The 23,738-nt window shown below is 38.4% G+C and overlaps 1 protein-coding gene across 8 annotated transcripts in view; it reads right to left on the bottom strand.

Moving 5' to 3' along the window:
- Nucleotides 1-7,024: 7,024 nt before the first annotated feature.
- The window catches only part of FBXW7 (F-box and WD repeat domain containing 7), a 236,333-nt gene continuing 219,619 nt past the window's right edge, over nt 7,025-23,738 (bottom strand). For all 8 annotated transcript variants that reach the window (XM_055405031.2, XM_055405032.2, XM_055405035.2 and 5 more), the window contains 8 exons: nt 22,467-22,601; nt 17,543-17,666; nt 15,635-15,771; nt 14,571-14,684; nt 13,167-13,348; nt 10,942-11,167; nt 8,903-9,113; nt 7,025-7,860 (listed from right to left, as the gene is read on the bottom strand). In XM_055405031.2, the coding sequence (XP_055261006.1) occupies nt 7,592-7,860; nt 8,903-9,113; nt 10,942-11,167; nt 13,167-13,348; nt 14,571-14,684; nt 15,635-15,771; nt 17,543-17,666; nt 22,467-22,601 (1,398 nt within the window). In that variant the 3' untranslated portion in view covers nt 7,025-7,591. The remainder of the gene's footprint in view (nt 7,861-8,902; nt 9,114-10,941; nt 11,168-13,166; nt 13,349-14,570; nt 14,685-15,634; nt 15,772-17,542; nt 17,667-22,466; nt 22,602-23,738) is intronic.

The raw sequence follows: 23,738 nt of genomic DNA, 5'->3' as shown, positions 1-23,738 counted from the left end.
CCACAAGGAAGAGCCTCAGAAGAGAACTCAGGCCGCTCACCCTTTAAGAATAAGGCTGTAGAGGCTCTCAGGGGGAATGAGACAGGCTGGGACCAGGGTCCCTCCACTGCAGTGCTGCAATGCTTGCGCCTGGACACAGCTCTCCTCAAGCAACAAAATTCAAAGAAACTATATGGGACTGAAAATAACGTGCCCGTGCAGTTGGACAAATTCTGGACAAAAGAAACAGAGAGACCGAAAAACCCAACTGTGACTGCTGAAGAACCTGGAGCAAAACCAGGGCACTGCACATGCTCCCTGAACACAGCACCACCTAAGCCATCCCTGGACACACCCCTGCCTTCACCCCACACGAGGAGCCAGCTTGTCCGCCCCCTCCTTGGGGAGTGAGCAGGTGAGGGAAACTGGTGTGTTCTTCCTCTTAATGTGCTGCAGCAGGGGTCCCTATAAAGCCTTGCCAGAAAATAAAAAAAGAATAGTAAATTATTTTTAATACTTGTCACCATGCTGAATTTTAATAAGCACATGACAGCAGCTAGCTATCACTATCACTGGTGATATCTACATTCCTTTAATGAATCCTTCAGTTCAGTTCAGTTGCTCAGTCGTGTCCGATTCTTTGCAACCCCATGAATCACAGCACGCCAGGCCTCCCTGTCCATCACCAACTCCCGGAGTTCACTCAAACTCATGTCCATCGAGTCAGTGATACCATCCAGCCATTTCATTCTCTGTTGTCCCCTTCTCCTCCTGCCCCCAATCCTTCCCAGCATCAGAGTCTTTTCCAGTGAGTCAACTCATCGCATGAGGTGGCCAAAGTATTGGAGTTTCAGCTTTAGCATTAGTCCTTCCAATGAACACCCAGGATTGATCTCCTTTAGAATGGACTGGTTGGATCTCCTTGCAGTCCAAGGGACTCTAACTGCAGACCAGGTACAGTGCTAAATGCTCGACACGCAATGTCTCCTGTAATCCCCATGACATGTTACCGCATTTCCAGATGAGGGGATTAGAGTTGGGGGAGCTGAAGAGGATTTTCCCTGAAACTGGTGAGGCTGAGCTTCAGGCCTCCTACCTCAACAGATCCCTGAAAGCTGGGGGTGCTGGGAGATGCGGGGTGGGGAGAATCCAGGCTACGGTCAGAAGCATTTCCATTAAGCAACTCTGGTGACTGCCTAGAGATCCCAAAAAACGGATCCTCTTTACCAAGTCCTCAGTGAGTTGTTACAACATTTATCATCCTAATGTTCATTTTGGGATCTAATTCTGTGAGATGTTTCTTTTCTTTAAGAGGGTCCTTAAATTTATGAGCTTCAGTCCCCCAAACCCAGATTTGATGCTCAAAAGAGGTGCATTCGGTTTTACTTTTAATTTCTGTTCTACATTATATCCTTGCTAGATTGATTTAAGCTACACAAAGTCACTTTACAGGAATGGAGAGAATCCTCACATTGAAAGGCTCATGGTAGCATGGAATTAGACTGTCTAGCTGCCTACATTTAGTAAGGCATAAGGGTTTGGTGAAGTCTTAATGGGCTTCATCAATACAAATTTAAAAAGTCTTGCAAGTAACCTTCCTCTTATGGTGAGTAGTGGTTTGATGTCTCTTTTATAATCTATGAATCTCCTAGAAAAGTGGTAAATTGGCAATATATTTCTGTGCTCTGTTTGAACCTTTGATTTGCAAGAGTGATTTCAACATAATTTTCCTTTTGCAGAGCATGACTGCTGAAGCAAAACAAAACCTGAAGATAAACAGCCTTCATAGGTTTGACCACGATAGATTTTCCAAAGCAAAGAATAAAACATCAAAATGTCCGCTCAGTGGTTCCTTGTCCTTAAGAATCCTGGGGAGAATCAGATCATCTGAAATAGAAACTCTGCTATTTTTACACCCAATTGCAAACTGGGAAGTTGCCAGACTTTGGTCTCAGCAATGAGTCTTCCCAGGAACTGGGTCTAGAATTTATTTATACTTTACACTTTGGAGAAAGGTACACTCTGAGTCATTTCAGCTTTTGGTACTTTTCCTTTCCTTGAAGAACCTTTGAAATTAGTTTTTGATATTTCTGGTCTCCTCCACCTAGAAAGAGAAGGCAGCAGAGGAATGAAACTGCCAAGAGCCTCCCTTGGTGGGGCATCACTAGTATTAATGAATGGACAGTAGGACGCGTGGGCTAGTGAACAGTGCCACATTATGCTTGATGGCAATTCAGATCGATGGCTGGCGCTCTCCCCAAAAGGGGAGTTGGGTGCAGGCACTTTAGACCTAACTTAAAAATCCATCTCCTGGGCAGTAGACAATGCCAAAATATAAAACTGTGTACCACCTTTTCAAATTACCATATGTTGTTTAATGCAGGACTCCAGGAACATTGTGTGGACACACACTCCCTTCACACAGAGTTCACTGAGCTATCACAGAAGTCTTAGCAAATCTCTTGGCCACTGACATCTTCCCTTCATATGGCCCATTCTTTTTTTTTTTTTTTTAATGGATGAACAAGAGAAAGGCTTAACAGAAATATTATTATGCATTACTGAGGACAAGAGCCTCTTCAGGTTCCAATATGATCTTATTTTTTTGCCATGGTGCATGTGATCCTAGCCCCCTGACCAGGGATCAAATCCGGGCCCTGGGCACCCTGCAGTGGGATCATGGAGTCTTAACCAGTAGCCTGCCAGGGAAGGCCCTCCAGTATATTCTTATATGTTGTCTACACACACACACACACACACACACCCTACACCCCTCTATCTCCAAAACACAGTGAGGCAGGGGACATGAACACAACTTGCGTCAGAAGCATTTATTCACATTCAATCACCAGCAACACTAACCCACTTTCACTACTGGTAGAATTCCACATGGCTTTATAAACCAGTAGGTTCTCTGAAAATTGCTGCAAGGGACAAGGTTGAATCCTGTTGTCAATGAAGCTGATGGAGTAGAGGTTACAATGTAGACTAGTTTTACTGGGGGTGGGGATGACGAACAGAGGAAAGTGAATACAGCTGTGTCTGAAGGCATCAGTCACTGTGATGTGAATCTAATCTCCCCGCACTACGCCAGTAACTTGTTTCTGGTTTCTATTAATACCGGTTGTTAGGAGTTACAGGAGCCGGGATGAAGCGGGGCAGGCGCTGCCAGGCAGCTTCTCTGTCCACCTGAGTGTCATTTCACGAAGCGCAGGGATCGCATCAGCCAAAGTGTGTGGAAAACACGGCACAGCCTGCATCTAGGGACGCCTTCCTGCATCCCGGCCCGCTTCGGGGCAGGGGCAGGCACAGAGGTCTTCGTTGTTGTTCTTTGATTGTAGCCTCCAATCAATTCAGAGAAGTAGAAAGGAGACTGAACAGGCTAGCTCAAAAGGCAGAGAGAAAGAAGATAGCTTAAACAATAAACTAAATGTCAATTACCTTTTGAAATTAAACAAGTAGGTAGGTTGAAATATTTACTTCACCAATTGGTGTGTACTAGCTAACTGTGGTGTTGGAGAAGACTCTTGAGAGTCCCTTATACTGCAAGGAGATCCAACCAGTCCATTCTAAAGGAGATCAATCCTGGATGTTCCTTGGAGGGACTGATGCTAAAGCTGAAACTCCAATACTTTGGCCACCTCATGAGACGAGTTGACTCACTGGAAAAGACTCTGATGCTGGGAAAGGTTGGGGGCGGGAGGAGAAGGGGGCGACGGAGAATGAGATGGCTGGATGGCATCACCGACTCTGTGGACATGAGTTTGAGTGTACTCCGGGAGTTGGTGATGGACAGGGAGGCCTGGCGTGCTGTGATTCATGGGGTCGCGGAGAGTCGGACACGACTGAGCGACTGAACTGAACTGAACTGAACTGAACTGAGCTGTTGCAAATTAATGAAATAGCTTATGGTTCTTAAATAGCAATAAGGGAGCTTCCAAGTGTCAAAATTATAAAGAATTCCAAAAAAAAAAAGCCCTCTTTGCTCAGTTCCACAAACATTTACTGAGCACCTGCTCTGGGCTTTTATGGGTTACTCTGTGTCCTAATTTGTTTTAGTTTCAGGCATTGTTTGATCTTTGGGAACCTGTCACATCTAAATTTGGGGGCTGCCTCTCTTCTGGTATAAACAATTGAAAATTCACAGTTATATAAGGTGGTGAATTTCTTCATTAAGGAGGCCACAAGCAGGGCTCCCTTTATGACCTTTCTTATTTTAATTCCTTTAGGATGAGGTTAAGATTTTCCCTTTCCTGGAATAGATTCTCTGTAATGAAGATTATTCATTTATTCATAAATAACATTTAATGAACACCTACGTATACACAAGGGCTCCATATTTGCCTTTTACAAGGTTTCTGTAAGACTCAATGAGAAATTTATGCGATTCCACTTTTAAAAAAAAGTAAATTGCTATATATAGAGAAATGCTATTTTTATTACATACCTGAATGAGTCACAAATACATCCAACTGCTCCCAAATATAGCAGGTTAGAATTATCTGGGTCTATTTTCTTAAAGTTGTAAGAGTAGCTACCACTTGGTGCCGTTGGTATGCTTCATAACATTTCATTTAATCCCTACAATAACCTTAGGAGGTGGGATTCTCTGCCTCCGAGATGAGGAAACACGAGGCCAAGCGATGATCTGATGAAAGTCCTGTATTCAGACAGAACTGGGCTCCGGGTTCAGACCTACTTGTGAACTCATTCTATTCTACAATGACACTCATTTTTATAGATAACGTTGTGCTTCAAGTGTATTAGAGTCAAGCCACATTTACATTATGAAAAATCAAGCAGTTTCAAGACTACCAAGCAGAATCACAACTTCTTCTTGGCCACGGAGTTGTCTGTGTGAACAGCAGCCGTGGCTCTGGGCTATGGCATGGTTCGCCCTGCAGCAGGCTGGGCTGCTCACCCGCACTTCACATCCTAACGTGATTTTTGCCTTGGGTTTTAACCATGTGGTTTCTCTGTCTTTACCCTTGTCCTGTCACTTCTTTCTGATGTTCCTGTGCCTGTGCTGTGTTGGGGACTACACCAAGTAACTAGAGCAGCGGTTCTCAAAGTTGTGTCCACAGCCCACCTTGGAAGCTAGTTTAAATGCAGGTGCTTCGATCCCCTTCATTCCCAGATGTTCTGATTCAGCAGCTTCGGGAAAGTGAAACCCAAGAATTATTGCCCTAGGAGTAAAGAACGCATAGTTTGTGACTGTAAGAAATGTATTCTTTAAGTAGCATCTGTATTTGTCACCTTTCCGACATTCATCTCAGGCCTGGCTAGCTGGGATTCCTGGAGATACACCCGTGGCAGAAACCTGCCATCAGAGAGGCTACGTATTTGCAGTGACTGAACTTCATTTTTCTTCACTTACTGTAAAAAAATGCTAGGCTTATTAAATAAAACATTCACGAAAGAACCTAAAAGTACCACAAAAATGCATCCTCATCCCTAAAACCTTGCTTTAGTCTGTCAAAACTCTAGGTTTCTTTTTCCTTAAAGGGCATGGGTGTGAATCCTGGTGCTTGTCCCAGTATCTGGCTCCTGACAAACCCCTACCCCGTGTGAGCCACAGTTCTGCCCTCATCTGTGAAGTGGGGAGAGTGGTGCCGACTTCTCAGGGGTGTGGGAGCTTCTGAGAGATGTATATGCAAAGTTCCTGGTAAGCAGTCGACATGTGGTCGAACAGTGAACTCTTCATAGGAATTCTAGCTGTAACTACCACACAGGAGTCTGGTGGCTCTGTGAGGGGCCAGGCCTCACACGTGCTCGGCCCAGTGCACTAAGGTGAGCGCAGAGGTGCGTCTTCCCGGAGAGTCTGCGAGAGAGATACAGTTTGCACCTGTGGTCCCTGTTCTCACTCTGGACTGCAGAAAACACAATACGGGGCATAAAAGAAATCAGGGCTCTGCTCTTTCATCTCTTAGGGACAAACCCTAAAGATTGATAATGAAGTGTCATTACTTCAGTAGAAGAAACAGGCATACTAACATGAAAAAACACATTTTATTGCACTTAAGTTATAAGAAAATAAAATTTCTAAGTGAATCAAACCATAGACACAATCCCTTTAAAGGTTGTTTTCCTCCATCATGTCAGGTTGTTACATAACTAAAATTAACCCACTTGAATCTGATTGTTTTAAATCAGACTATAAATAAAACAAACAAAAAATAAACAGGAGGAGGAAAAAAAAAAGATCACTAGGATACAGTGTTAAACCACTTTCACAGTTCAGCTTGAGTTGTGGCTCCTGGAAAATGAGGCAAACCATTTGACTTTTCCATTCATTTCGCTTGTTTGCACGTGACGCCTTTACTACAAAAACTGGATGGTTTCTGCTTTGTCAGTTACTCAGAGCAATAAAACTGTAACAGTTGTTTTCCCAAATACTGTAAAACACTAAGACTGACCAGCAACTTTATTTTAATTTTGTGTTTTATGTATTTTTAAAATATTTTGTCAGTTTTACTATGTACGTTCATCCATTCACCACAGCCCTCAAAAAGAAAAGTTTCTCCACAGAACAGGCGGCAACAGCTCTGTTCCAAGGAATGTGTTTTAATTTTTGCCCAGATAAAAGAAAATAAGCTTTGCACACACTCTCAATTCTTTACTTGCAGGCAAACTTCACTCTTTATTTTCTGAAACTCTCCCATTCTCAGCCTCTTAGAGGCACAGATGGTTCAAGTTTCAGTGGCAAAAAGTCTTTTTTTTTTTTTTTTTTCCGTAACCAAACTAGAGCAAATTTGGAATTCAGTCTGGGACTAAAACGTCACAGCAGAAAAAAAATAAAAAAAAATAATTTGCTTTTTTTTCTTTCTTTCATTTAGCAGCATAAATAAGTTTGGCCACTGGGAGTACAGTACAGGGTTGGGACACGATCCCGTATCTGAAGACCTACTTCTAGCACCAGCATCAAGCATGAAATCCACCTCGGGACTCACAGAACCCAGGACAACCTGCCACCTTTGAGCAACACAGGCATGAAAGAGTGTATGTGGAAGCGATAGGAACAGATTAACAGAGGCTAATACTGTGATTGATTGACATTGGCAATGGTTTGGCAAAAAAAAAAAAAAGCTTTTCATGATAACTGTACAAAAACAATTCACAGTAATTTTTTTCCTTTTTAGCTTTTCCACTCCAGAAAAATAACTTTTTGTTTCAGATGCTCTCTGGTGAGACAGTCCACCGGTACTGTGTGGGTGTTATTGCAGCTTCTTTCTAGGTCTCAGTGGTAAAAGAACAGGCCAGCGGAATCTGTAACGACGTCTCAGCAGTAACGCTGCCCAGCGACCACTGGAGAAGAAAATAAAGAAATAATTGCACCTGGTTTGATTCTGAAAGTCTCGTGTTGCAAAGCTGCCCTCAGTCCAAAGTGAAGCCTCTTCCGGGGAGAGCCGGCAGGCGCCTCTCTCCTCAGCTGCGGTTTGCCATCGCTTCCTCTTTTCCTTCTGCGTCTGTAGGTCTTTTCACTCTGTTGCCCCAAGCCAACATCCTGCACCACTGAGAACAAGGGCGATTTTTCTTTTCTTTTTTTTCTTTTGCAGGGGGAAGGGCAGGGAGTCTGTCGCCGGCGCGTGGGGACGATGCCCCCTTTCCTGCTTCACTTCATGTCCACATCAAAATCCAGCACCAGCAGCTTGGTTTCCTCCGTCCCGTTGCGACTCCCGACGGCACACACCAGCTTTGTGTTCGAGGCTCTGATCCGCCACACAACTCCCCCGCTCCCCCCACTCTCCAATGTGACTAGGTTGCGAATAAATTCACCCGTTTTCAAGTCCCATAGTTTTACAGTTCCATCATCTGAGCTGGTAATTACAAAGTTCTTGTTGAACTGTAAACAGGTCACAGCACTCTGATGCTTGTTGGGACCTAGGCAAAACCAAAGGAATTTCATTACTGGTTAGAAATCATGGTTTCAGGTCAGTTAGATTGTAATTTGTGGAATCTACATTGGAACACACAATAAATGAAATATTTAAAACACTGCACATTTAGAAACTGCGTTCTGAGTATTTTAGAATCAGCAGGGATGTAGGAAAATCTGGTAGCTATCTCTAACTGAAATGTTAGTCTTTGAGGGTTCTGTCTTTCAGGAAGCGTGGTTCACTACCAGGCACACGTCGTGTGTACTGGTTGTGTTGAAGAAGCCCATATTCTGCTTGTGGACCATCCACTATACTACCCTACCACTCTGAACTGACCCATCAAGGGCAAAGGCTGAATGGACCCTATTTCAAAACTCTGAGAAAGAGACAAAAATGGATAATGAGAAAAACGCTGCAGTACCACCCACCAGACGGCCTCGCTGAAAACTACCGCTTTCTAAGGGCTCTGACCAATAAGCAGCAGTTAGTCCTGATGAAAGAAGTTAACAGCGTTGCGCCCCATTTACTGCTAGTGGCTTTCAGACGTCTCCTCCTCTAGTTGAGTGGGCACCGTGATTGCTTCCCATCCTACTTAAGCAGGTGGTTAAGGGTCTAAGTCAAGGCCAAAGCAATTTCCTATCAGATTAGAAAGGCTTCTCCCCACTCCCCCACCCAGTAACGCAGCTCTTTAATTTAAAATTGGACTACAAATTCAAAATAAACGATCACTCAAGAAATAAAACAAGCATGCTGCTTCTGTGATACAGCTAAGATCTCTCTTCACATTGTTCTTCCAGGTTAGGTAGTTCTAACCATACATGTAAGAAGTGATTAAACACTTTTATATTAAAAACACAATTTAAAACACTTTCCTAGGGCAGCCTAGTTCTGTCAGTTCAGAGTGGAAATGCTCATAAACTTATCCAAAATCAGTTTTCATTTTGTATGAGGTCAATCATTCTGTGACACAAAAGTTCCACATTTCTCTTTTGACCAACTATCTCATTTCTAAGGAATGCAACTAAAGGTGGGTAGCCAGTATTTACCTTGCAATGTTTGTAAACACTGTCCTGTTTTGATATCCCAGATTTTAACTGTAGAGTCTGCATTCCCAGAGACAAGAATGTTGTCTTTGAGTTCCATTCCACTTGTTAACGACTGGTGTCCTGTTAACGTGTGAATGCAGTTCCCTGTCTCCACATCCCAAACACGGATTGATGTATCAAGAGATCCACTCACCACATGGATGCCATCAAACTACAACAGACACAGTTTATTAGACGAGAAGTGCAGATATTCTTGATATTATCTATTGACCTTACTCCTAACAAGGGAGGGGAGCAAAGCATGAGAAACAGACAATGCCAGGAACAAGATGAGGTACCAGGATAAACTGCGTGCAACCAAGCAACTCTCCAGTGCATGTTCTCAGAAGCTTCGATCAGAAACGTGAATTTTTTATGACCAGTGGCTTCAAACTAGATGCAGACACAATTTTTAAAGAAGCACAATGAACATGTTATTGTCAGACCATCTGGCCACACTTAGTGGCTACATATTATGAATGATTCGATATGGACTACCATTTGAGTTTTACTTCCCAACAGGAAGGTGAAACTACTGATGTGGTTTATGATACAGGGTGTGCTTATCAACATCTATGGCACGAAAAGAGCTAGAGATAACTTTCATGATACTTCAAAGTAAGTGCCATTAAACTGTATGTAAAATAAAAATTTCATTTACAGGAACCTAATGCTAGTTAGGAACTGTGCCAACAGATAATCAGTCTAGAACTAGAATTAGAAGTGGTGGCATTTTGATAACCAAACTATCTATGGTACCTCTTCTGCAGCTTCCCAGCTAGACCAAAAGTCAACAAATATGTACCAATTCCCAGATCGATTAAGTTCCTATTTTCTCAATCTAAGGTTTTATTTAAATGAGGCTATTGTATTCATTAAGGTTCTGAACACATCACAAAACATACAGACAACTGCAGCCAATTCCCTCTCCTCCAAATTAATAACCTTTTCTAAGTTAACAGACATCTTTATTTTATGCCAATATTTCACGACATAGACATAATCCCATGAAGAAACAAATACTCCAAGGACAGAACTGTGAGCCCTAGGACCATGTACTAATTTGCTGATCACTAGTGGGCAGTGACTGGTAAACAAGCTATGGAAGTATTAATAACAGCAAACACAGCTAACCCTTGCACAACATGGGTTTGAGCTGGAAGGGTCCACCACACTTACAGATTTCTTTCGCTCAACACCTACTATGTTACTACACAGCCCCAGGCTGGCTGAACTCTAGGATGTGGAAGTGGAGACATTGAGGGCCGACTGTAAAGTTACGCAAGGATGTTTGCCTGGAGTGGTGGTGGGGGGGGTAGTGCCTTCGACTCCTGCACTGTTCAAGAGTCAACTGTATTTTTTAATTGAAAATGCTGTCTTTCAGGAAACAAAACAAGACCTATTTTTTAAACCTGCTAATCATCTATTTATTTATGTCAAAATACGGCAATCTATTCTAGGATATCAGGTTCAAACAAAAACAAACCAAAATTGTTTAAGACAAATTTCCTTCTTTATGACCACAACCCAGCAGCCCTGTGACAGCAGAGCAGCTTTGTGCCGAAAGCTCCACTTCCGCTTTGAATGGGGACAGAATCACAATTACATGGTCCATCAACTTCCAGCTATCAAGGCAAAAGGGCAGCTTCTGGCCAAATTAATCCTGTGCTAAGGAGTTTATTAAAATCCAGGTTATTTTCCTGTGAGACTATCTCCCCATTAACTAACACAGGAAAATTTAGGACCCCAAAATCTCAGGTTCCAAGACCAATATTTATATTTTAGAGGAAAATGAATCACAGAAAAATGGAAACAAATCATTCAAATAATTTCAAAATGTATGCTTTCTTTGTGCCAATTTTAAAGTAAATATAAACAGCAGAATAATTCGCCTGTTTCTGGACCACCCTGGGCCAGCAGTTTGACAGTGATCACGGAACAGGACAGTACTGTGACTCGTCGCGAGCGCACTGCTGGAGCGAGAGAGTGCGGTCTCTTACCTGTAGCGAGTAGACTCTGTTGGTGTGGCCCTGCAGCGTGTGCAGACAGGTCTCCGTTTCTGGGTCCCACACCTTCACCATGAAGTCATACGCTCCGCTCACAACCCTTCTGCCATCATACTGAACACAGCGGACTGCTGCTACATGACCCATCAACACATGTAAACACTGGCCTGTCTCAATATCCCAAACCCTAAGGGTGGCATCTCGAGAACCGCTAACAACTCTGTGGGTATAACAGAAAACAATGTATGAGAGTTTAAAATCATGGGAAAACAATACATAAAAGTCAGCAGTCATTACAACTTCTTTCCTTTTTCTTAAGCAGAAACCAACCTGTCTTCAAAATAAATACATGCTATGTCAAACGTTGATATATAAACACATGAAAGTTGAGTTACTTTGCTTGGGATGGGAAGTTGGAAAGCCTTGAATTCTGCCTGTTTGGTTCCCCCATCTATGAGGGACCCAGAGCACCTTGGCATCCTGCTGTTTGAAAACTACTGTATTATATAGCTAGATACAACGAAGATGAAGCAGAGGAAGATGAAGATAAAAAATTAGTAGAACACGTGGTGAACTCTAAATACATACAACAATATCTTGATTTTAGAAATAAGATGCCAGTGTGGGTAGTATGTATAAAATGTTAATAGGTAGTAACATTAATATTTTTTAAAATTTAAATTTTTCTTTATTCTTTCTGCCATTTCCCCAAATTTTAATATGAACACACATTCCCTTTATGACTAGGGAAAAAAGTCAATAGAAGTGTCTCAACAAAACAAGCCAGAATTTGGAATTTAAACTGCTAAAGATATGTGCTTTACACCATATACTCTGGTTAAATTAATCAGTTTTAAATAGGTCCTCAAACAAAGGTTACTTATGCTTATATTTTAAAATATTCAATAGGCTATGAGGGCATTAAGATATAGAGATTTTAGAAGATACACATGTAGAAGCAACAGAAATCCCTTAAAATTTCGACCCAAGATTATTAAAGTGATGCTCTTCCGAAAACAAGAGTGATACAAATACTGTAATCACCTTTGGATTACAAAGGAGGGTTGAAAACTCAGGTGTCTTTAATGTTATTTCTAAGAGATAAAGAAAGACCACTTTCCATGTTTGGAAGAGTAGAAAATGGAAGCATTGAAACATTTAAGTCAGAACATACTGAAAACTGAAATGAAAGGTCTCTTGATACTAACTCCCCCAATTTTAATAGGAGAGCACATTGTTCAAAGTAGATTCAAATTACAAGTGAAAAAGGTACTTTTCTTCATGTATTACAAATCTAGAGTGAAATATGTGTAATGTAATGGTTCTTAATAAAGAATGCCATGGACAGAATGAACAGTAAAAACTGGAGTGGATTCCCTGTAAGGACCCTTCAGAGAGACCTTTTCTGACAATATAGGTAGAAATGACATCTGTTTAACAGGAGCATCATGAAGACACACCGATGATAAACAAAAAGGACTTTTAACAGGAGGGTTCTGTGGCAGGAAATAAAGCAATGGCAAAGATGCTGAGAAGAAAAAGGCTAGCAGCCCAGTCTGGCTGACACTATGCTGAAAGCTGGGTTTCCTCCTTGATCCAGTGTGCAACAGAAGGCGCCCAAAGGCTCGTGGTCCTACCATAATCAGAGAAGGCTCTCTGCCAGCTGTGCGCAAGGTGGCCAAATATGAAAGCTCAGTCACCAGTCCAGGTGACAGGTGACGACAGTAAGTTAAAACCCACAGCCTCACTCAGCTTTTGCCTGGACAGAGGGGAGACAATGGAGAGGGGGAAGGGTGGTGGGTAGGTAACTAAAGAGACTCAGAGGCTTGAAGCCTGAATAACTGAATTTGTCCTCCCAACAAAAATACATCCTCCCACCCCAAATATTTTTTTTTTAACATGATGAGTCATCAAAGATTTAGAACAATGAAGTCTAAGGTATCAGTCAAGATCACAGAACAAGGCGTTTCGAAGTGGAAGCCAACAGCACCATTAAATGAGGAAGGAGACTTAATGACAACTGCCCAATTTTAAGGCAATAGCCCACTGCTTTCCTAGCAGAGAAACAGCTGAAAGTGAATAGTTAAAGTCTAATTTAAGAGCACATTAGACTCTCCCTCTATTAGACACAGTCAGTACTGTACAACCGAACTCTGCACAACAGGCCCCAAGCTCGCGAGTAACAGGAGGAACTGCCAAACTCTACAGGACGTCCCTACCTTTTTTCATGGAGGTGCATGCAGCGCACAGTGGAAGTGTGGCCATATAAGGTGTGTATACACTCTCCTGTCTCTGCGTTCCACACTTTGAGAGTCCGGTCTGTGGACCCACTAATGATGATGTTGTCTCTCATCTGCGATGACCACACTCCACCTGTGTGGCCCACTAATGTCCTCAGACACTGCAAAAACACTTAAGATGAGTACTTTGAGGTGGAAAGAAAAACAATGTAAATCACATTTCAGTAGCTCATTAAAACCTGGATTAAAGTCATTTACTCAATTGGAATGTCCAGCATATCAGAAAATAATTTTCACGCCAATAGAACATGACCCCATCACTATTTTGTTTGCTTTGTTTACTTGGCAGCACTGCATTTTATACACACACACAAAATTTAGGAGCATGGATGTAGAAAGTAAACCTTTCTGACTAAAGTATAACAGCTCTGGCCCTGCCTCTTTGATAATAATACTAAAATTGCAACTTGGTTTCTTCCATGGGAATGAATTCAATGAAAGAATGCCAACAGGGTTGGGTGTGGCTACACACCACATTTCATCTGAATCTGCCCCAAGGCAGTAGTTAGGAGCCAGGCAAGGTACTTCTAGACAAGTAAAGACAGACATTAAAACTCTGAAATAAATCCAAGACTAATATTATACTATGGAAATATGAAACTGCTTTAAAAAGTTGTAACATCTGACTTGGAATATTTAGAAGATTTTTGCCCAAGAATCAACATTTTAAAACACAGATTTCCCCCCTGCCAACACTTTCTTCTATTATTTTTTAGGTGGTCAAATACTTAATTCATGAAAATATTTTCCATTGGACAGATAAAAATAAGTATTCAGAAGAGAATCTTTAAAGAATATTGTGTGCAATGAGCCTGGACTGCTTTGTTTTCTTCAAACTCTTATTTAACTAAAAAGCCTACTTTAACTTTTAACTTATAGGGTTTGAGATAAATAAAAATTAACACGATTTATTTAACTTTTAAACTTTAGTTAGGTTATCAACACAGTTTAAAAGGAAAAATACCCTTCAATCATATTTTTGAAAAAGATTAAAAAGGAAGGAGATTTAACTTAGATGGTTAATAAAAGTGGGAAAAATGAGGCCAAAAAAAAAAAAAAAACCCACACCACCACATCTGTAAAATCTTAACCTAAGTTACAAAGATAGACCAACTATTTAAATGAAGAAGAAACTAATGACATCCTTACCATGAGATACATCATTTTCACGCCAAGGAAAAAAATAAATTAGAAGCTCTGATACTTGCTATCAAACTAAGCTAGAGTCAAAAACGAATCTTTGTTTTCATCTCACTGGTTGATCCTTGCAAAGAATATACACCAAACAGTGACTTTATGAAGTGCAGAAAGAAGGAAACTTACTTTGCCTGTGACTGCTGACCATACTTTTAAAGTGTTGTCATCAGAACCACTAACGATTCGGTTACCACAGAACTGCAGGCACGTGATCACATGATCATCATGTCCCTTCAGCACCTACAACACAGATGAGCAGATCAGAAACACGTTAGACACGAGGAAAAACGAGGCCATGAATAGCAACAGGAACACATAGGCTATTTCTAGAAGAAAAATTCATACCAAATGCAAAGTATCCTTCCTGGCAGATGAATTAAGTATTAAACATTTTATTGTTTCCATATTCTACTACCTATACATGAGACATCAACTACTAAAATCAGTCAAAACCTCATAAAGATGGTTTGAATGCAAATGTCTTTTATACCATCTATTTTATCTTTTCAAACCAAAAGAATATGCACTTCAGCTGTGCAATTTTGACACACAAAAACAAAAGTACCTACTAAGCAGAAAGACAATACTCACCAATCTTTTCAACTTAAAAAGTCTTTTATAATGTGTATGTATTAATACAAAATGTCTCCCCAAATTGCTTTTATTCCAGTTAAAAAAATACAGTCAAGAATTTCAAGCATTTTTGCCATTCTTTATATACTTGAAATGTTATAAGGCAGAAAATCAGAATTAGGCTTAAATTTATAAAATTAAAACACACAAAAGCTACCAAACAAGCCCCCCAAACATGGACATTCCTCAAAATATCATGCTTGGTCAGAGAGGGAACAAATTTTTAGGTATAAGTATGACACAAAATTCAACAGGATATTCATAAATTTTCATTTACATGCAATAGATAGAACAGGTAAATCAACTCATCTTTTATTCAAACACAATTAGTCGTCAATTTTATACAAGTACAAAGTACTGTTAGTTGTCAGATTAGAGAAAAATTAGCATAGAGGAACACTGTCAGTTACATTTTCTGTTATTTTTAAAATACATTGTTTTCCTTCTACAGAAGAAGGGCTGTCAAATTATACCACTTGCCAGTAGTGAAAGAGTACACTGGGTGCTAATAACACTGATTAATGGTTTCTATTACAGGGTGCACCGAGTTCAGTTACCTTAGGAGACTTGAGTTCTCCTCGCCGCCAGTTAGTATCAATTCTGTGCTGTCTGATGTATGCACTTTTCCAAGGACTATGTATGAAACCTGGTTTTATTACTTTTCTTCTCTTGATGTGCAGCGGTTCATCAATACCTAAAATTTGGAACATTTAAAGAGTATAATTGCCTTTACCAATAATACAAATTACACATTTTATAATGCATCTCATTTTCTCCTATGCTCAAAACCACCGAAATACAGAACACAAACACTGTTACGACAAAACAATCATGTAAATTTTGCATTCTGTATGGCATGTTGTATATTAACTATTTAATTTCTCTCTTAGAATAATTCTATAAAATGTTGGTGAGGATGTGCATAAATTGGAACCCCTGGGCAATGCTTGTGGGAATGTAAAATGATGTAGCTGCTATGAAAAACAGCACAGCGATTCCTCAAAATAAACATAAAATCATGACATGACCCAGCAATTCCGCCCTGGATACAACACCCAAAAGAACTGAAGGTAGGGACTTGAACAGTTATCTGTCTACCCACATTCACACCATCATTCTTTATAACAGCCAAGAGGCGGAAGCAACCCAGTGTCCACTGATGGACAAATGGAGAAAAAAAGTGGTATATACATACAATGGAATGCTTAGCCTTAAGAAAGGAGGAAATTCTGACACATTTGGATAAATCTTTAAGACATTCTGCTAAGTGAAAGGGGACAGTCACAAAAAGACAACTATTGTATGATTATATTTACGTGAGGTCCCTAGGGCAGTCAAATTTACAGAGACAGAAAACAAAACGGTGGTTTCCAGGGCTGTGGGGAGGAGGAAGGAGGAGTTACTGTTACAGGGGTGTGGAGCCACAACTGGGGAAGATGACCACATTCTGGAGATGGACGGCTGTGACGGCTGCAGGGCCAAGTGCAGTTTCAATGGACTTAAAGCCACTGCAACCTACACTTAAAATGGTGAATGCGATAGATTCCATCCTATGCATAAATTACCACAGTGTTTAAAAAGGCCGTTCAGTGATTCTATGAGAGAAAGTAAAGCAGGCATAATCAATCCTACTTTATGAGAAGGAAGGATTTCCTGACCAGTCCAAGCCACAGACAGGGCAGAGGCAGGATGAGAAACCAAGGATTCTGGATCTTCACCTCCCAGCTTTACTAACTATCAGTGTTGCCCACTCCACTAAGATCTCCAAGAAGTGGAAGAGAACCGACAATGCATCTGTCTTACCCTCTATGATTCTTTCTTAAAAAGCTTGCTTGTCGAAGGCAAATAATATTTTAGCATAGTTTTTTCAAAAATAATATTTTTCTAGATGCCTGCTGGAAAAAACATGCTCTTTCTTGAATTAATATGGATGATATCTATGCCATTAGTAAGAAAGGGGATTTTTTTTTTTTTAACAAGTCTCAGAACACAAGCTCCATGGTGGGAAGATTATGGGAGTGATCTAGCACATAAGAGGTGTTTAACAAATATTTGTGGAAGAAATGAACAGACTACAATTTGAGTATTTAATTGCTAATGTAATTTGGGGGTTATGTTTATATTGTCTTCATCTTGACTTTCTCACTGTTTATTAATTCTACTGGAGACCGGGAAGCAAATCAGATACACTCACTGTTAGTCACAGTGCTCATTAAAGGGGTTAGTGCCAAGATTTGGCTCATCTGAACATGCGGAATAACCTGTGGATTTTATACATGGAGGTGAATGTAAATGAAGATGCACTCTTGATTCCTTGATAGGCTGCCAAAGTTCTTTTTTAAATTGATTCACCACTTTATTCTACAAGCACATAAAACTTACTATTTTTTTGTTGTGTTTTGTTTTCAGAATAACTCTGCTTTTTCGAACCACAAACATTTTCTCTCTGTGATTTTCAACCTTACCCTCTTCTTTGCATTTTTCTCTCCAGAGAAGGTTGTCTTCAGCCAAAATTCTCCAGTAGCGGCAAGTCTGAGCCGCCTGTAGCAGGTCTTTGGGTTCCAGGAATGAAAGCACATAAAGTGCCAGCTATGAAAGGAAAAAGCATAGAATACCATGCATCTCTTTTCAATTAGAAAATATTCGCTATGGGATAAAGTGCTTACAGATAAATGTAATATAATTTTACACTCTAGTCACTAGTACTATGGAAAGGCAGTACCTTCTAATATCCAATTTTAACAAATACACACCAGATTTTAAAATATCCTATTGATTTTTATGAACTTGACCCTAGTAACTCCTCACCTCTTCAAGGAATACTTATTAAACCCCTCTGCCTTTTCTCCTGCCTTTGCTCTGTGACTCAAGAATTTTATCAAATCTATTTATATATTTTTTTACTTTATTAGTTCTTTAAATGTTAACTTTTTCTGTCCTTACTAAAATATAATTTCACTTAAAATAAGATTCCTATATACTCTGTGTGGCATGGTTTCAGAATCCTTTGAAAAGACATAGTTCTTTATTATATCAAAGTGTTTATATCAGAATGATGAACTTTTCAAACATTTACACCCTTTACTTGTAAATGACAAAGGCTTATAAAAGTGATTGGGTTCTAATTCCTTTTTATTGCTTATGGGGACTTTCTTGATGGGCCAAATAGGGTTGTGTATTTGAGCTAGGTCTTTGACATATCATTGATTTAAAAATTTTGTTTACAATACTTGCAAACCATCAATTTACTTCCAGTGTGTAAAGTCAAGTTGAATAAATAAAAGAGCAGGAAAAGGGGAATGACAGCTTCTGACTATGCTCAATTAGCTTCACAAATCACATAAAAATTCATATTATGATATTAGGACAGAATGAACTAAACAGAGCAAAAAAGCTGGCTTTTCATGTAAACTAACTTACAGATTAAGACAAATTATCAGTTAAAGGGCCTAGGCTCATATAGGGAGTAAAAACATATTCTGAATAATTTTTTGATGTTAAAGAGGAATTGCATAAAATAAATTATGCTTTCTCAGTGACTTTTTATATATAGAGTTCATTATTAATCACATATTTATTGAGTACATTCTTCATAGAAAATATTTCAACCAGTCAGTATTCAATTTAATACTCCTATTGACAAATGACAGTGAAAAAATTTTTGTGGAATAATTATTTTTGGTCTATCAGAAAAGACCATCAGTATTATATATGGAAATTCATTAAAAATGAAAAGGCACAACTATATTCAACAATCTATATATATGTGTGTGTTCATATATATATATATATATACACACACACACACATACAAATACACACATATATAATTTGACAATATATTTTTAATGGATACACCATAAACCTCTTAATTTTGAAATTATCAATCAATCAAAGCCTAGGCAAGTTACTTAGTGTCAGGCTAATAGTCTTCTATGTGAAATTGACATTTAACAAAGAAATTATCAGGTACAAAGTTATATTTGTGGAAAAGAAATGCTACTTAATGCTCAAGATATTTAGAATAGTCAAATGAAAAAGTCTATACTTTAGTAATTCAGTTGAAGCTGAAAACAGGCAATTTACAGAAACATTCAATGGATCTTAAATGCTAAGAAACAAATCCAGAGTAGCTCAGATTTCAAAAGTTTATCTGCAAATTTACAGACAAAATTTCCTTTATTACTGGTGATCTCCAATACTTTGGCCACCTCATGCAACGAGTTGACTCACTGGAAAAGACTCTGATGCTGGGAAGGATTGGGGGCGGGAGGAGAAGGGGACGACAGAGAATGAGATGGCTGGATGGCATCACCGGTGGACTCTATGGACATGAGTTTGAGTGAACTCCGGGAGTTGGTGATGGACAGGGAGGCCTGGTGTGCTGTGATTCATGGGGTCGCAAAGAGTCGGACACGACTGAGCGACTGAACTAAACTGAACTGAAGATATCATCTAGTCCAGTGTCTGAATGCATTAAAAAGAAATGTAAAGAAACACTTAAGTGCTAAAGAAAGTTGAAGTGCTAACTCCATAGGTAACTGGCACCCATTCCTTTTAAAACAGCAAAGGCCCTAACTCAACAATGAACTTCAACTTATTAAATGCTTGCCTATTCCACCAAAACATCCTGATATAGAAAATACACATAGCCAAATATAAAAATATTAATAAGAAAAACAGAATCAGGAAAAATATAAATTAGAAAAGGTTTAAACCACAGAAGAACACAAAATATATTGGCAACAATATTCTACATGGACTTTTAATTAGGCTGCCAAGCAAAAACAAAACAATAATTAGTTACATTCATTCCTCAAAGAACACAAGGTTTTGGGTTCCTTATGGGAACAGACAGTGAGCACTGTCCCAGACTCCTTTTCTCCACAACACTGAAGAGTAGGGTTACAGGTTTCCGGGAGTCACGTCATGTGGTCTAGCGAATGCAATTTTCTATTCATTTGTATTAGAGGTGAACTCTAGACCAGTAATTCTTCCTAAGGACTACTTCCACACAGGAGAAACTTATGAAGATTTAAATCTTAAACTGAAGATTTATTTCAGATAATTTTATTTTCCTTGCCCAAACTTGTCATTTCAATTAAGAGTTGCTAATTTTTGTTTTTTGCTATAACTTATATAAAAGACCACCATGTTATATTTAAAAAGTGGATAATACTTTCTCAGAATTGTTATATTTCAGTGAATTAAAATAATGAAAAAAAAAGGAACAAACAAAATGTTGGCCAATTCTATGTTAAGAATTTAAGTTTTGTTGTAGATCATCAACTGTTACCATTATGCTCTTTTTGGCATTTACAAACTAAGGATAATGGTCTTTATCACAAGTCTCCCATGTGAGACTAGTGAGATATTTTGTCAAGGTTTTTGAGAGTAGTAAGTAAGTGTTGGTAAAGAACTTTGAGATCTGTCAAAAGGAATTATAAAAAAATTATTATAAGTTCACTTCCTGACATTATTATTATTAAATAATAAAAGTACTTAGTCTCCAATAAGATGTTAGTTTCCTTGACGACTTTAGATCTATACCATTATTTCTTTACATATAAAATAAAGCATTTTTTAAAACAGAAAGTGGTTTATTTTTTTTTTAGCAGTTAAAATTATACTCAGCATTCTGTGATAAGCCATAATGGAAAATGATATGAAAAAGAATGTGTATATATGTTTAAGTGAGTCACTTTTCTGTATAACAGTAATCACCACAACAATGTAATTCAACCATACTTCAATAAAAAATAAAGAGGGCGAGGGGTGGGGGGAGACAGGTGTCATGCTAAGCCAGGCTCACTCATTCTCCTGTCTAGCAACACTTCTTTGCCCTCAGGCAATCTTCAAAGGAACACTTAATCCAAGAAAATCGTTATTGCCATGGTTATCAATAAATTATACTTTTTAGATTTTTAGCAATTTTTATAAATCATATTTTTTGTGTGTGTTACGAAGCTACTATGGAAATCCAAATAAAGCAAAAAGCTCACAATCTTTAGAGATAAGAGGACAAACTAGACTCAGGGGAGTCTATATTAACAAAAATGCTGCCTTCTAAAATATGGAGGACTATCAAGGAAAACCAAGACAAATATGTCAAAGGCGAATAAATGCACTTTCGGTCAAATACATATAAAAGAGTTTCCTATTATTAGCATCCTTCTGGAAGTAAAGAAAGCTTATGTTACTTTCATAAGTCAAATCTATCCAAAGGGTCCAGTTTTAGAATGAGCCAGCAAAGAATACAAGTTTTTTTTTTCTGAAACAATGTCATTTAAAAAAAATCACTCCAAAGTATCAATATTTCAGAAAAATGATGTTTTTTTCCACCTTGATTTTTCCTGGAATTATACTTAATTTCATCCATTGACTATGATGAAACCAATTTTATAAATATCCAATGTGAAATTATCATCAGCACTGTCTTTAATGCCCTTAGTATATGTAGAATGGTTATCTGGAAAAGAAATCAACTTCCTTTCTCTTCAAATTTGAAGTTTCAGGACTGTTTGCATTTGTATTTATATTAACATAAATGGTATTTTATATTGTCTTCTTGGCTGATCTATAATTAGCTGATCTATATAAAAATTTTGTGAAAATATAAATCTTGGTAGCATTGATTAATGTTATTTCTGTTTGCTGACAAAAATGAAACTATGATGCCTACAACCTCAATGAAAGAACTGCATCTAAATGATGACTTATTTATGTAGTCAGGAATACACACATGATCACAGTCTATGATAAAGAAACAAAGATGCTTTATATTATACAAAGATATTAAAACAAATAGGTATAAGCAATTCTAAAAGAAATGCTCTAAGAAATGTAATTGGTATGGGAAATCTGTGATTTTGCATGCCTGTGTGTGATGGGGTGCACATGTGAAATTTTATATACGTCAAAATCATCACGTAACTCACAGAGAAGTACAATCCAACAGAATTATGAAACAGTCTTAAAGGGATTTAGGATAAACAAACAACAAAATAAGAAAAAATACTATTGTTTTAATAAAATCAGAATTTAAAAAAATCTACTAATGTAATGAATACACCAAGACAATTAAAGGTTGGACTTCAGGTAAGCTGGGAAAAAATCTTGGTAAAGGAATAATCAATGAAACTCAATAGCTTGGTCTCATGTGTGACTTCTTCCAGTGGTGGAGAGAAGATACTTACTCTCTAAGTATACTTTAATCTGAAAATTATGCTGAACTATGGCAGCTTATCGTTTATAGCCCCCTTTAACACTAATTAAGTGTTAAACTGACAATACTGAATACTGTAGTTAGAACAACAACATCTAAAGAAGGTAGCTGCTGATTTATATTTTCAAATAGCACCAATTAAGAATATAATTGATAATCCTTACCTCTTTAGGGAGCAAGGAAATGAAGTCTCGTTGAAACTGGGGTTCTATCACTTGCATCATATGTTTTACCTGGGTTGGTTCACAACTATCAATAAGTTCATCTAAAGCAAGCAATTTCTCTGGTCCACTCCAGCTCTATCAAAGAGGAATTAGAAATTTTTATTATTTTAACAAATGTTTCAAATTATAAACTCATAAAGGAAAATCAACATCTACACACAATATAAAAAGTGGCTATTTACAAAAGAAGGCACTGAAGTGATAATCATTTAGCCTCTTCAAATTTACTACCTATCTTTATTTTGTAAAAGCTTTGAGTTTGACAGAAAAATTTTTTTGCATATTATTATAATTGTGATATATTCATCTACCACCAAGATACTGTGAGAAATCAAAATTTTATTCAGAAACATTGGTTTGGGCTATTGAGTAAATAGAGAATTTTGAGAGATGATTTTCCTTTCTTCCCTTCCTTTCCAGTGGGCACCATAAAATTTCATAGTTTTAGTAAGGCACTCATCTGAGAGCAGACTAGCAGCATCAACTACAGAAAAATTAATAACTGGCTAGAATGCCCATCTGACACGTGTTTTCCACAAATTAAGAGGGCTTTGATTTGCTATGTGAAAATAATTTCAAATAAAAAACAGCAAATAACAGTAAATGGCAGCTGACTTAACAGTAAAATCAGAATATGACAAAAGGTTAAAATAAAAGACAATAAGAAATAAAGTATATATTATGGAAAAACAAAAACAATTATACCTCAAAAATATGAGTTCTATTAAACTATACTAAGGGGGTTGCTTTAATTTTTCTTTCCCCTCAGTGAGTAACACCTGCTCAGAAATGCCATGATTCTTAAAAGGTAAAACCAGACAGACGTGTGAATCATTTAAAACGTCAGGGCTCTCATGCAGAAAAGTCAAAGAAAACATTTAAGTAACTCTGAAACACCTAGATGAAAAAACATCCTTGAGCAAGTTGATATAGTACCTTTATGAATTTTTATGTCCATTTTGGAAATGGGAGAAGAGAGAACAATATGTGAGGTTTGGGGCTAGAAAAATCTGGATTTTGACATTCCATTTTTTGCTCAAACTAGGAACCTGGATTTTGTCATATGTGAAATAGACAGCAGTTGGAAACTGAGATTTTCTGAGGTCACTGAAAGCCTTTTTAAAGTATTTCTTAAAATACTTACCCCTCCAGAATCTGCAATGAATCCTCTCTCTTCCATCTTAAACTGCAGACTAAACTAATAACTAGCAA

The sequence above is a fragment of the Moschus berezovskii genome, chromosome 19 (genome assembly GCF_049115385.1).
Source record: "Moschus berezovskii isolate FMDL1 chromosome 19, NW_MosBer_1.0, whole genome shotgun sequence".
NCBI classification, from domain to species: domain Eukaryota; kingdom Metazoa; phylum Chordata; class Mammalia; order Artiodactyla; family Moschidae; genus Moschus; species Moschus berezovskii.
The sequence above is the reverse complement of the archived record's forward strand: the minus strand, read 5'-3'. Positions and strand labels throughout refer to the sequence as shown.